This window comes from Nelusetta ayraudi, unplaced genomic scaffold (genome assembly GCF_046127955.1).
Source record: "Nelusetta ayraudi isolate G7.1 ecotype Tasmania unplaced genomic scaffold, CSIRO-AGI_Nayr_v1 ptg000011l, whole genome shotgun sequence".
Classification (NCBI taxonomy): Eukaryota; Metazoa; Chordata; class Actinopteri; order Tetraodontiformes; family Monacanthidae; genus Nelusetta; species Nelusetta ayraudi.
In genome coordinates, this window is record NW_027466061.1 from 10,950,812 (window position 1) to 10,965,043 (window position 14,232).

General features: G+C 46.8%; 1 protein-coding gene across 2 annotated transcripts; it reads left to right on the forward strand.

Moving 5' to 3' along the window:
• Positions 1-545: 545 nt before the first annotated feature.
• On the forward strand, positions 546-13,867 carry LOC142884861 (phosphatidylinositol 4,5-bisphosphate 3-kinase catalytic subunit alpha isoform). Of its 2 annotated transcripts, none has more exons than XM_076020814.1 (21): positions 546-957; positions 1,781-2,196; positions 2,490-2,699; positions 2,781-3,031; positions 3,341-3,586; positions 4,296-4,381; positions 4,474-4,579; positions 5,507-5,659; positions 6,127-6,261; positions 6,428-6,552; positions 6,656-6,737; positions 6,909-7,073; positions 7,240-7,343; positions 7,506-7,677; positions 8,453-8,559; positions 9,193-9,314; positions 9,678-9,756; positions 9,950-10,120; positions 10,268-10,385; positions 11,029-11,180; positions 11,281-13,867. In XM_076020814.1, exons 2-21 carry the CDS (start codon positions 1,845-1,847, stop codon positions 11,549-11,551), a joined length of 3,207 nt encoding a protein of 1,068 aa, XP_075876929.1. In that variant the 5' UTR covers positions 546-957; positions 1,781-1,844; the 3' UTR covers positions 11,552-13,867. The 2 variants fall into 2 exon arrangements, with proteins under 2 accessions (XP_075876929.1, XP_075876928.1); XM_076020813.1 differs by having other exon boundaries at positions 546-954.
• Positions 13,868-14,232: the final 365 nt, after the last annotated feature.

Sequence of the window (14,232 nt, forward strand, 5' to 3'; positions counted from 1 at the left end):
ATAAATGCTGCATGTAAATATACTCATTTATTTTCTGACAGTGTATACTGAACATGATCAGAGAATATATATGTGAAAATACTTACAAATTTTTACAAATAAATTCATTAGAAATGATCCATACTTCGCACAACTACTGCACTGAGTTTTAATGTTGAGCACGTTTCACTGTTTGAGATCAGACATCAGTTTAGGAGGGCTTCTCACTATTCTCTGATTTAATGGGTGATTTCATTGAGAAAGGAACTAACTGTCTTCAGATAACTGAACGTTTCTACAGAGTTTGACGTTATTTTAGAGATAATAACGCAATCATTGCAGGCTCATTTTACGGTTTTTTGTTTTTGTTTTTAATGTTTCATTATTTTGAAACAATAAGTCAACAATTTGAGAAAGACTCGTGATTTTGGGCTCTCTCGTGTCCCCTGACAGTTTAATACAAGTTTACACGTGTGTTAATGCCGACAGCAGCGTTTCCTCCCCAGGCGAGCCGCTCTCTCCGCCGTCCATCTGGCCTCATGTGTGGGAGGGCGCTCGGTGACGACGAGCCTGTGAGCAGCGGCAGCAGCAGCAGCAGCAGCAGCCGCAGAGGCAGCCCTGAGCCCTCCAGCAGGCTAGCGGCTAGCGGTTAGAGCGCTACCGAGCAGCGGAGTTTGTTCTCGGGACAGCACCATGAAGAACATCACTAATAACAGGAGCCTTGTTCCTCGGCTTCTCGCTGACAACCTCGGCGGCTGCTAGGGACGTCTTCCCCCTCTCCCCGATCGTGGCGGGATCGTACCGGCCGCCTCGTGTTGCCGTTTGGATGGATTAACGTTCGGGTTAGCGCCGCTGCCCGAGACTTCCCCGAGCGGGCACCCCCCTATGGCGGGCACGAACGGAATGTGTTCAGCTAGCCGCTGCTAATGGTGGAGCTGGCTGACTAGCTTCGCGGCTACCCCAAATCTGACACAGGTAGCTGTATCATTGATTATTTTTTTTTATGTTCTTCTTGCAAGGTTGCCCTTTTCTACATATCAAAACAGCTCCAAAGTCACTTCGGATGAATTGACAGCTCGCGCTTTCCCCTTCATTGTTTTACGCTCAGTTTTACATTAGCTTCTGTTTGGGTTGTTTCTGTAAATGACATTGGCCAAATAAACTTGGCTTGCATGCTTACCTTGCCGAGCTAGAAAGAAAAATAATTACTGTGACTAGGCTTGAGGTTAACCACTAAACAGACATGTGACAAACTGTTTGAGTTAGTTGTTATGACCAGGCTAAACGCTAAAGTTTAGCAGGGCTAAGCTACACAAAGTGTTGTTAGCCTCATGCTAACAAGTTTGTTTACATGACTTCAGAAGTACCTACAAGAGTAATTTCTAGACATTTACACCACATTGGGCTTTGAGTGAGTAATCATTTTGACTGAAAAGTTTTTTTTTTGTCAACTGTGCAGGAAAGGATTAGATATAACGATTTGGACTAGGTAGCAGTATGTCATGCTATTGTCAGTTAACAATTTTTTATCTTGTCTTGTTGTTTCGTTTTCATGAGCAAGTCACTGTATACACTGGTTTCTGGGCAACATTTCAAATAAAACTGTAATAATTGTGATGGAGGACTTTCTGGTATTGGATATACGGGTTAAAAACACAAGTTGATACACGTCTGAAGGTGCACCTACCCCGATTTGCTGTCACTCTGCACCTCTGACATCAACTGATTTAAAGATATTTAGCAGTGTCTAATCATTACACACAGGTCAGTGGTTCTAATAGAATTTCTTCCTCTTTCACAGTTGGTTGAAATCCCTCGTGTGATAATTGCCAGGCTGTGAAAGGAGCGGATCTGCCGGCCCAACCATGCCTCCCAGACCCTCTTCGGGAGAACTATGGGGGATGCACTTGATGCCCCCAAGCATTCTGGTGGACTGCCTCCTGCCAAATGGCATGATTCTCACATTGGAGTGCCTCCGGGAGGCCACGTTGATCACAGTCAAGCATGATCTCTTCAAGGAGGCCAGGAAGTACCCTCTTTACCATCTGCTGCAGGAGGAGAGCTCCTACATCTTTGTCAGCGTCACGCAGGAAGCGGAGCGGGAGGAGTTTTATGATGAGACGAGGAGGCTGTGCGATCTCAGGCTCTTCCAGGCCTTCCTCAAAGTCATCGAGCCAGTAGGAAACCGAGAGGAAAAAATCCTCAACAGAGAAATAGGTATGCATCTGCATCTGACGCCATTGCAAAACACCCACAGGCAATTGTTGGACTCTAAAGTGTCACAACACATTCTGAGCAGGAAGATTAATCTAATGGCTTTTAGATTAATTCAAGCCGTTAAAGCCGGCGGCTTGAACTGCTCATATTTATATTGTGTCAGATGTAGGTGTGTTATATAAAACAAATGTTGTCGGGTGTACAAAGCTCATATAAACGTGTTGTAAGCAATGCCGTTGCTATTCAAGCATAGCGCTGTTTGTATAACAGAGGCCTTGTTCTGTGTCCTGAAGGTTTTGCCATTGGAATGCCCATCTGTGAGTTTGACTTGGTAAAAGATCCAGAAGTGCAGGACTTCAGAAGGAACATTCTCAACGTTTGCAAAGACGCTGTGGACCTCAGAGACAGCAATGGACCCCACAGCAGAGCTCTGTACGTGTACCCTCCCAATGTTGAATCCTCTGTAGAACTTCCCAGGCACATCTACAACAAGCTGGATAAAGGTAAAAGGCTCTCCTCTGGGAAGTGACACCGAGTACAAACCATCCTGCTGGTTTTGCAAACTCGCGTTTTCTCTCCCTCAGGTCAAATCATCGTGGTCATCTGGGTCATTGTGTCACCCAGCAACGACAAGCAGAAGTACACCTTGAAGATCAACCACGACTACGTGCCGGAGCAGGTGATCGCCGAAGCCATTCGGAAGAAGACGCGCAGCATGCTGCTCTCCCAGGAGCAGCTGAAGATGTGCGTGCAGGAGTATCAGGGGAAGTACATCCTCAAAGTGTGCGGCTGCGACGAGTACTTGCTGGAGAAATACCCTCTGAGTCAGTACAAGGTAATCATAATCATAATTCAATCTGGGGCCTGCTGCACATTGTGCTCGGTGCTTGGGGGGGGGTCTCGTCTCTGCACGCGTCTAATTATCATCTGACCGAAACGTGCTCAACATTGTTGGGGTTAAAATGAAATGTCTGAGGAGTTTCAAACTCTGCTGGGGCTCACGTGTCAGACGGAGACAGTGTCAGGTTCCTGGAAAATGTATTATTTATCATAACACTGGCAGAAACAGAATTAGGCCGAATAGATAAAATGTTCTGCAGTCAGAGCCGCTCTCAAACGTCAAACGTCTCCCTGTCCCGCTCAGTATGTGCGCAGCTGTATAATGCTGGGACGGATGCCCAACCTGATGCTCATGGCGAAGGACAGCCTGTACTCCCAGCTGCCCATGGACAACTTCACCATGCCATCGTACGCCAGGCGGATCTCCACCGCCACTCCCTACATGAACGGAGAAACGGCCACCAAGTCGCTGTGGACGATCAATGAGACGCTGAAGATCAGGATACTGTGCGCCACCTACGTCAATGTCAACATCAAAGATATTGACAAGGTATGAATGCACAACGACGTCGAGGCGCCTCTTCTCTTTTCATTGATCTGCGCAGTCCTGGTTTGACTGCTAATTTAAAGGTCCTGTATTAAAGGTCAGTAAAGAAAACAAAGTGAAGTGATGTGAAGACGGCTCTGTCTTCAAGCATCAGCGCTAGAAGAAGGCTGTAAACAGAGGGCTCAATTTAGTGTTGTCTGGGGTTTTTTAATCATGTGATCCTGCCCCAGTGGAGTCCAGAAGGAAAACTGATCCAGGATCTGATATTAAGTGGGGCTTTTAGAAGCCATTTCATGACCGTACACAATGTCCTTGACTTCATGTGGTCTCGTATTTCCTGAAACAAAATTCTGCAGTGTTACTGATGTTTTCAGTCTTTGTGGCTTCTTGTGTTTTTGTTTTTATTTATCCAATGTTTGTTTGTTTGTTTTTTTACCAGAGAAATAACAAAAAGGTTGTTTAATGGTCTCTCATTAAGAGAACACAACTTTTCTCTTCCACAAAAGCAACAACCCTTGAATTACACCCACGAGTTTCACTTGGCTCATTTCTTTTGTCCGGTTGCTTCCAAGATTTTTTAACCTAGAGAGGCACAGTCGTTACTGTGGGTAAATAACATCGCCGACATCAAGCATCAGTGGACAAGGTCGCTCTCAGCCAAACAACTCTCTCTCTCTTGTTATTAGCGTCCTAATGGTGTTGTCCTTTCTAGATCTACGTCAGGACTGGGATCTACCACGGTGGAGAGCAGTTGTGTGATAACGTCAACACCCAGCGCGTGCCCTGCTCCAACCCCAGGTAGTAAACAGAGAGCAGCGGCGCTCTGGGTTTTCCACTCGGCTCTGTGACGTCAGGGTGGCCGTGTTCATTCTACCGCTGCTTCCTCGCAGGTGGAACGAATGGCTCGACTACGACATGTACATTCCAGACATCCCTCGCGCCGCCCGACTCTGCCTCTCCATCTGCTCTGTCAAAGGCAGGAAGGGAGCGAAGGAGGTGAGCAACCTTTTTAGCCTTGTTGTCGCTCCTGGACCCAGAACCTTTGTGCTCATTTTGAGCAAATGAAATAGCTGAAGGAAACGTCGCATCAGCTTTGCAGAGCGCTGAGACAAACTGGCTGTGTTTTGTAAAGAAGCCAGCCAGTCAGTAATTGGCTTTTTTCCCATCTCGCTCTCATACTAATTTCACAGCGTGCACAGTGAGAGCAGTTTTCAGCACAACGGCAGGGAAAAAGTAAAAGGGCTTCATTTAATGAGTGGGCAGACGTGTGTGTGTGTGTGTGTGTGTGTGTGTGTGTGTGTGTGTGTGTGTGTGTGTGTGTGTGTGTGTGTGTGTGTGTGTGTGTGTGTGTGTGTGTGTGTGTGTGTGTGAGAGATCATGGTGACTTCCTCTCGTGTATTATTTGACTCATTAGATGATAGCAGAACACTTTTCTCACCAGTACTCCAACACCTTGGATTGATTTTTCATTAAGGGTGAAAAAGGTGGAAAATTTCTGCTGTTGTCTGCGTGCGTCCCAATAAATAAATGCCTTGCCGAGTCTCAGCCTTTTGATGCAAAGCAGCAGAATAAAATGGTGGCGTTGCATCAGCAGTAATTTAATGCAGCCTTGACACAGCAAAGATTGAAGTGTAAACACTGAGGCAGGGGCCAATCAGATAAACTCTACTGCTGCTGCTGAATCCATGCATTAGAATAGAGACAGGGAGGGAACAACTGTCGCACACTGGCATTAGTTTACAAGGTGAGTTCAGAGTTTAGGTCTTGAGTGTTTTTTTAAATTGTAATTGTATCTGAAAATCCTGTTGTTTCCACCGTGGATCGTCTGCTTGCTCATATTTTATTAATGCCCCAGTGTTGTGTTGCGCCGCCTCTGCGTGTTGCGCGGACTCTCTAATTGTTTTCTTTTGTGCCGTATTGCAGGAGCACTGTCCTCTGGCCTGGGGCAACATCAACCTGTTTGACTACACCCACACGCTGGTGGCAGGAAAAATGGCACTGAACCTCTGGCCCGTCCCACACGGCCTGGAAGACCTGCTCAACCCCATCGGCGTCTCGGGCTCCAACCCCAACAAGGTGAGTGGCGGTGAGGACGCTCGCTTGTGTGTGATTTGATTCTAAAAACGCCGAGGGGAGAAACTTTTTCAACGCGTTTTTGTTTACAACCCCCAAAAAATTATACCAATTTTAACGGCCAAAGCATAAGAAATTTAAAATAAAAAGATGATGTTTCTCTAAACTGGATTAAATTCTTACATACACCACAAATCTTGAATACTTGAGGTGTGTGTGTGTGTGTGTGTGTGTGTGTGTGTGTGTGTGTGTGTGTGTGTGTGTGTGTGTGTGTGTGTGTGTGTGTGTGTGTGTGTGTGTGTGTGTGTGTCTTGTAAGTCCGATGACCCAGTTGTCAAGGAGCACGTGACGACCCGCAGAGTATCAGAGCTGCGTTTAAGCCTCTTATCGGGCTCAATTAATCGCTCATTGAGTCTCTCTTTGATTGGACAACTCACCTTGACTGACCCGTGTCCTCCCTGCACTCACAGGAAACGCCCTGTCTGGAGCTGGAGTTTGATCACTTCAGCTGTCCGGTCAAGTACCCAGAAATGACCATCATTGAGGAGCACGCAAACTGGAACATATCCAGAGAGCTGGACTTCAATTTGTGCAACACTGGCTTGGTGAGATGACAGCCGCCTGTTTGTTCTGCCGGGGTCTCCATCCCTCCCGTTAAATGCATGCGTTCACGTCACGCTGCTGTGCTTGATCACGGTTTTTACGAGGAAAAAGCCCCCCCGCTGGCCGTGCGCGGTACTGACATCGATTCATGTTATTATGGTAACGCAGAGCAACAGACTGGCACGCGACAACCCGCTGACTGACAACGACAACGACCAGCTGCGGCAGGTGTGTAACCGCGACCCGCTGTCTGAAATCACTGAGCAGGAAAAAGACTTTCTCTGGAGGCACAGGTGCGCTTCTTCTCCCTCACACTGCACATGAAAAGTCTCTGCGCCGTCCAACACAAAAACAGTTCTGAAGTTCTTAGTTTATTCTCCTCCTGCACCGTCCCAGACAAGACTGCCTCAACATGCCGGAGATCCTCCCCAAGATCCTGCTGGCTGTGAAATGGAACTCCAGAGATGAGATCGCACAGGTAAAGCTCGGCTTGATTCCGCTGACGCGCCTTTATTTTCGAAGGGCATCGCATCGGTAAAGTGTATACGTGCGCGGAATTGGCTGCTTGCAGCGACGCAAACGGCCTCGGCTGCACACAAACACGGCAGCGAATCAGCAGTCAGCGTGCGTTTCCCGCTATCTATTTCAGATGTATTGCCTTCTGAAGGACTGGCCCGCTATCAGGCCAGAACAAGCCATGGAACTGCTGGACTGTAACTTCCCAGACCCCATGATCAGAGAGTTTGCCGTAAAGTGCCTTGAGAAATACCTAACCGATGACAAACTTTCACAGTACCTCATTCAGCTTGTCCAGGTAGTACACACACACACACACACACAGATGCACACACACACACACGGAGATGCATACACACACACACTCAGCATCAGTGTTGGCATGCATGAATTTGCTTTGACTGCAAGAACTTTTTTTTGTGTGTTTTTATCATGTTTTTCTTACTTCCGTGCCCCCCCTCTAGGTTCTGAAGTACGAGCAGTACCTCGATAACCCACTCTCACGCTTCCTGCTAAAAAAGGCTTTAACCAATCAAAGGATAGGGCATTTCTTCTTCTGGCATTTAAAGTGAGTTAATCTTTAAAAAAAAACGCTGTGCTTCCTGACAGGCGGAGCTGTTGGATCTGCAATTTTGAAATGTCGCATCATTCAAGTTTGTGAACGATGCCACACTTGACGGCCGAGTCATTAACGCGGTCGTCCCCCCCCCCCCCACAACACGCAACGCAGGTCCGAGATGCACAACAAGACGGTGAGCCAGAGGTTCGGCCTGCTGCTGGAGTCGTACTGCCGGGCCTGCGGCATGTACCTGAAGCACCTGAGCCGGCAGGTGGAGGCCATGGAGAAGCTCATCAATCTCACCGACCTCCTCAAGCAGGAGAAGAAGGATGAGGCGCAGAAGGTGAGCCGACTGCTGGCAGCTGTTTGCTGCGGTGCCACCAAATTACTGCTGATACCCCCTTTGGCCTCAGAGATGCTCCGGCGCAACTGGGAATTAACTAACTGCCTCTTGCGCTCTTGCTCTCGGCCAAACATAAATCAACCAAACGAGAAGGAGACGCTTTTATAAAATCAGAGAGAGAATCAGCAAAAAAAAAAGGAAAATAAATGTTGCACTAATTTCCAGGTTCCAAACAGAGGCCGGTGTGACCGGAGTTGTCTGAAGTTGACGCAATTTTCCTGTTAATTATCTGCTAATGAAGCTACACCCTCGTCTTGTAGACATTTAATAAGTAGAAGCCGTCGTAGCTGCGTCAGAGTGGCATTAAAAGCACATTAGTGCACATCAGAACATGTAATTGCCCCCCCAATCACGAGCTGATGTTCTCACTAATGAGGTGTACATGTGCTCTTGCTGCAAGACCTTTTTTTAAAGATCGTTTCTGGCTCCCTACACTAACCTTTATAGCTGTTGGCTTTTGTGCTTGTCGAGCGGCTGATGATGCCGCGAGCAAACGCATCTGTCAGCCAGTTAATGTGACGCGACTTAATATTTAAGTAACCTGCGTCCAGTGGCGCCGCGGCGAAAATGTGTTTCTGCAGAGCCAAGGATCATTAGTTCCGTGTTCGAGGGAAGTCTGCTTCCACAGAGCCGCAGTGGGAGACATTTAGTAGAGCCACTTCTACACTCACTCCTTCTATAAACATGTTTCTCTCTTTCTCTCTTTTTTTTGCAGGTTCAGATGAAGTTCCTGGTGGAGCAGATGAGACGGCCCGACTACATGGACGCCCTGCAGAATTTCACCTCCCCGCTGAATCCGGCACATCAGCTGGGAAACCTTCGGTACTTGTCTCTGTCTCTGTCTCTCTCCCTCTCTCCCTCTCTCTCTCTCTCTCTTTTTTTTTACTCAAACCCCTGAAATGTCTGGAAGCAATTTTTCTTTCCTCTCCTGGTGTTGTGCATTTTTTTCTTTTTCTTATTCTGGCATCCAATTCAAATTATACAGAGGGTTTTTATGTATAATATAATAACTGTGCTTTGGTTGTGTTTGTGGTTTGTTTATAAGTGGCAGCCAGTGTAGTTTTCTACAGACTCATTTTTTCACTGCAAATTCTGTTCATGTCGGTCAATTTAAGGCAACAATGAACTATTTTAAAGGCTGCATATTGTACATTTTTATAGATGGTTATTTTTTTTAGTGCAGTGGCTCAGTTTTCCACCATTAATCATCTAAAAAAATACTTTAGATCTCCACAACACAGCACATTTAGCACTCAGTTTTAGTATTTCAAAGATGGTCATGAGTCATCTTGTAGGGTGCAAATGGCTCGAGTGGTTGTCACCAGCCTAAGAAAGGTATCAGAGCCCTTTGTGACATCAGCAACGGCTGATTGCCAGACGTTTCTCACCGAGAACTTTCTGTCCCTCCACCACATCGTTTCCTGTTTTTACATCACGCCCTCGTCTCTGTTTCAGCCTGGAGGAATGCAGGATGATGTCATCAGCCAAGCGACCTTTATGGCTAAACTGGGAAAACCCAGATATGATGTCGGAGCTGCTCTTCCAAAACAACGAAATCATTTTCAAAAACGGAGACGGTGAGTGTTTTCATCCATATTCATCCTGCTCTTCTTCTGCCGCTCCTCCTCCACTTCCTCACCGCTGCCCTTGACTCAGACTGGGGTGGGAGAAAAAAAAACCCCTTGCTGAGCAGTTCTCAGTGTGAACCTGCAGGGCAAATCATGCCATGTGAACACGACCCCCATCTGCACCGAGGGAAAAACAGGTCATGTTCTGTGATTCACGCTTTACCAGAACCTCTCGCGCATTCGGCGTCAGCAACACTTGACCAAACCGACTCCGACAGCTGCGCTCTATAATGCATGGAGGCGCTGATCAAAGACCTGCTAATCACGAGCCCTGCTGTCGTCCACCTCCTTGTCTCCTCTCTGCCTGCACAGATCTGAGGCAGGACATGCTGACGCTGCAGATCATTAGGATAATGGAGAACATCTGGCAGAACCAGGGCCTTGATCTCAGGTAGGTTCCTCTTCTCAACGTGATGGCGAGGATGCGGGCGCACATTAGCGGGCGCCAGATGCTTTCATGTTCCCCGTCTGCACACCTGAATGCAGATTAGCCAGCCGCATTCAGTCATTTGATGTCAAGCCGCCGTCCTAATAACTTCTCGCCTCGCTTGATGTGTCGCCCCTCCCCCACGTCTCCCACCAAGGATGCTGCCGTACGGCTGCCTGTCCATCGGCGACTGCGTGGGCCTGATCGAGGTGGTGAGGAACTCCCACACCATCATGCAGATCCAGTGCAAAGGCGGCCTCAAGGGGGCGCTGCAGTTCAACAGCCACACGCTGCATCAGTGGCTCAAAGACAAGAACAAGGGGGAGATGTGAGTGCAAGGGCTTTGGCATGTAGCTGCACTCTGCTGCTCTTCTTTTGCTCAAGCTGACAGGTTTTGGGTGAGATTTTCTTTCCTTTTTTTTAAAAAAGTCAGTTCTTTGTGAGACTCTTTGTGTTTTTTTCTGTTTGTCTCCAGGTACGACCAAGCTATTGATCTGTTCACGCGGTCGTGCGCAGGCTATTGCGTCGCCACATTCATCCTGGGCATAGGAGACAGACACAACAGCAACATCATGGTCAAGGATGACGGACAGGTGTGAATGCGTGTGGTTGCACTAGTGTGTCTCCGCCCGCGCATGTCTGATCTAAGTTCAGCTTCCAAGCTTTTCAAGTGACTTTCATCGGTGTCACGTCCAGTGTCGGCAAGGATTCTATTGCTAAGTAATCCACTTCTGTAATTAAACTATTTTTTTAATAACGGAGTAATGTAACGGGATTACTCTGGCAAAAATGGTAATTATATCAGAATTAATTTATCAAGTAACGATTCCATTACTTTTCCGAATTATTTTGCAATCTAAAAATTTCTTATTATCCACAAAATGTCTGAAATTTAGAAAAACAACCGAAAGCAATGATGTCGCAGATTCACCAACACAAGCATGACGGTGGCAAAAGAAGAAAACAGCCATTGCGTTTGATAGCTGGAAATACAAACATTATTTTGAGTTCATCTGGTCTCCGTGAAAGAATATTCATAATGTTCGTTGTACATTATGTGCAGGAAACAAGTTCTCAACTGTTACTTTATCTTTTTTAAAATTGATTACTTATTAAACAAAGTAGTTAAAGAAGTAATTAGATTACTTTTTAATGGAGTAATCAGTAGTTGGATTACTTTTATGGAGTAATCCCAATAACACTGGTCACGACTTTATTTTCACCTGTGCCCTGCAGCTGTTCCACATTGACTTCGGCCACTTCCTCGACCACAAAAAGAAGAAGTTTGGCTACAAGAGAGAGCGCGTTCCCTTTGTGCTGACGCAGGACTTCCTGATTGTCATCAGCAAAGGAACTCAGGAGTGCACCAAAACGCGGGAGTTTGAAAGGTAATTGCGGCCGCTCGGTTTATTCCAGTGCCCGGTTGGCTCAGAAATGCTCTTGGTTACGATGCCTCTCCGCCTTCTGCTGCCTCTGCTCCTCCTCCAGGTTCCAGGAGATGTGTTACAAGGCGTACCTGGCCATCAGGCAGCACGCCAACCTCTTCATCAACCTCTTCTCCATGATGCTGGGCTCGGGGATGCCCGAGCTGCAGTCGTTCGACGACATCGCCTACATCAGGAAGACGCTGGCGCTGGACAAGACGGAGCAGGAGGCCCTGGACTACTTCATGAAGCAGATGAACGACGCCCACCACGGCGGCTGGACCACCAAGATGGACTGGATCTTCCACACCATCCGCCAGCACGCCATGAACTGAGACCAGAGCGGAGGTGACGAAAGACTCGGGTCAGCGGCAGCACACTAAAAAAAACAAAAAACCCACATGAAACAATAGAAGAGCGGGTGAAGTATCTTCCCAAACACACTAAGACCCCTTCGATGCTTCCTCCAGGGGGCGTCTCTGTGTTAACAACACAACGCCCGACTGCTCCTATACCCTACGTTTATGAATTTACTCTTTGTGCACTATGAAGTCCATCGTTGAAAGGACCTCGGGATCATGAGCTTCTCCCGGTGGGCCACGCTGTGGACACCTTTTTATCCTCATCACCTCTCATTGCTCCTCACCATACGTCCGCTGAGTCTCTCCCTCACAAAAAAGAAGTGTTGCCATCTCTGCGTTCGCGCTGGTGAACTTCCACTACCTACCTAGAACTGGGAGATGATAAGTGGGATGACCCTCTTCCTCTGCACGTCAAAACAGTTTTCATGAACACGTTGAGGGGGACGAAAAAAACAACAACTTTGCTGGCATTTCCCTCTCCTTTGTAGCCGAGGAATGATTCAGCCAAGAGAAGTGACTTTTGTACAGCAGCGTAACCCTCCATGTGTATGCATATAATGCACATATTCCCTTTTTTTTGTTTTATTTTAAGACTGTTTCCTACTGAGCCAAAGTACTAGATGTGTAAACTCTCCTCCTCCTACTGCTCTCCAGTCTTTTGTCAGTCGACAAAAAAAAAAAAAAAGAGATAATACTAACAATGACAATAATTTTAATCGTCACTACCACGTTTGAGTCGTTGCGTGCTCACAGCAGCGGTAGTTTGTTTGTTTTGTTTGTTTTTCCTATCAGTATTATTCTGTCACGTGCGGAGACGCAGACATCCACTATGCGGCCGACTGGAGAAACAGCCTCCGGGTGGCATCGTTCTTTTTAGGGGGGGGGGCAGGATGCTGTGCGGAGGAGAGGACGCGCGGTGTTCCTTGACATTCTGCACTCTTTAACTCTATGCAAGTCTTCGTCGTCTTTATGTTGACTGTAACCTGGGAACCAGACTGTAACCAGGGAAAAGTGTTGATGTGGGAGTCCACCTCCCCCCCTCGCTGCTCTCTCTCCGCTCTGACAGACAGACAGTGAATGGAAGGAGGAGAAGGAGGAGAAGGAGGAGAAGAACCACCTGTTCTGCATCAGGATCCGTCTACTGTCTCTCTCGCAACACTACATAACACTACAGGAGAACTGTGAGAACTGCCTCTCTCTTCCCTTCCACTTGGAGATTCACTCCAAGCTGTCACTCATACATTTGTGCCTGTCCTCTTGTTCAGACCTTCCAAGTCGACGCGGTTCTCTTCATGTTTGCCAAACACTTCCTAGATTGTACAAGAAAAAAAAAAGAAAAAACTAACACAGGTTCAAGAAAAAAAAACCCCAACACACCTGAAGTGTTTGCCCCTCAACCTTTAAAGTGTCTTCTTCCCTTCTTTCTTGTTTTCCCCTGATGATTGTCGCCCTTATGTTGCTCCTGACTCATAAGTGGCCTCTTTGAAAGAAGAAAAAAAAAAGTCCCAGCTTCACCAAAACGATCCACAAAACCAGGCGGCTTGCTGGAGTGCGTCTGGGAGCTCAGTTCATGTTTTCTGTGCCGACTGGACTGAGACGCGAGAGTGTGTGTTTTCTGTACGGGCTACAGAGCAGAGGGCCGGACCCAACCTGAGAGAAATCACAACCTATGGAGCAACTCTGAAACCATGTTACTTCCCTTTGTACTCGCTGTCATCTCTTTGTCACTCTACTTCATGCATGAGGTCCTCAAATATCTACCTTTTTTGTTTGTTTGTTTGTTTGTTTGTTTGACCTGATGTTGTTTACTTGAATTTCATGTATAGAAAAATGACCTTGTTACGTGTGTGTGCGTGCGTGCGTGTGTGTGTGTGTGTGCGTGTGTGCGAGAGAGAGAGAGAGAGAGGTACAGCCGAGTCGCGATGAAGGCAACGGATAAACCGCTACAAACGTGCAAAAGCTTTCCTTGAATAACTTACAGAGGTAATATATATTTTTGTATTTTTTAAAATGTAAACAACTGACTCATATGTGTAACAGCCAACCAAAAAAAAAAAAAAGAGAGAGATGTGCCGCGCGCAGCATCCTCACGCGAAAGGCGACACGTCCTTGTTTGAAAACGTTGAGAACGACGAGGCAGGAGGAGAGTTGTCGGAATGAAGGACGGGGACTCGACGGCGGCGGCACGTGGCGTGCCGAGTGCTGATCCGCTGGGAAGCCTGCAAGCACAACGAGAGGAAGGAAGAGCTACCTTGCCTCCTTTCGTTTTTCTTTTTTTTCTTCTTTTTTTTTTCTTAAAAAAAAAAAAAAAAAAATGAGACTCGTACATTTTATCCCTTTACTGCAAAACGTACTCGAATACTTGTTTGAAGTCATCCTCATATGTCCATGTCTGATAGGAAAACTGTATGCATTCATTTATTGTTCTGTCAAATAAAAGCATTTCTCCCCGTGACACTTTTTAATCTTTGATCCGTAGAAGGACGTGGGACAAGATGTGAATGAGGAATACAAGCGACTCATTCAGTCGGTCTAGAAAAAACGTTTTCACTGTGTTGTCGCAGACACAGAGAAGCCTTTAACTCCGGTATATATACCATCCAAAGATAATGTAAAACATTTATACGTTGCCATTGAGAGACTAACATTCTCAG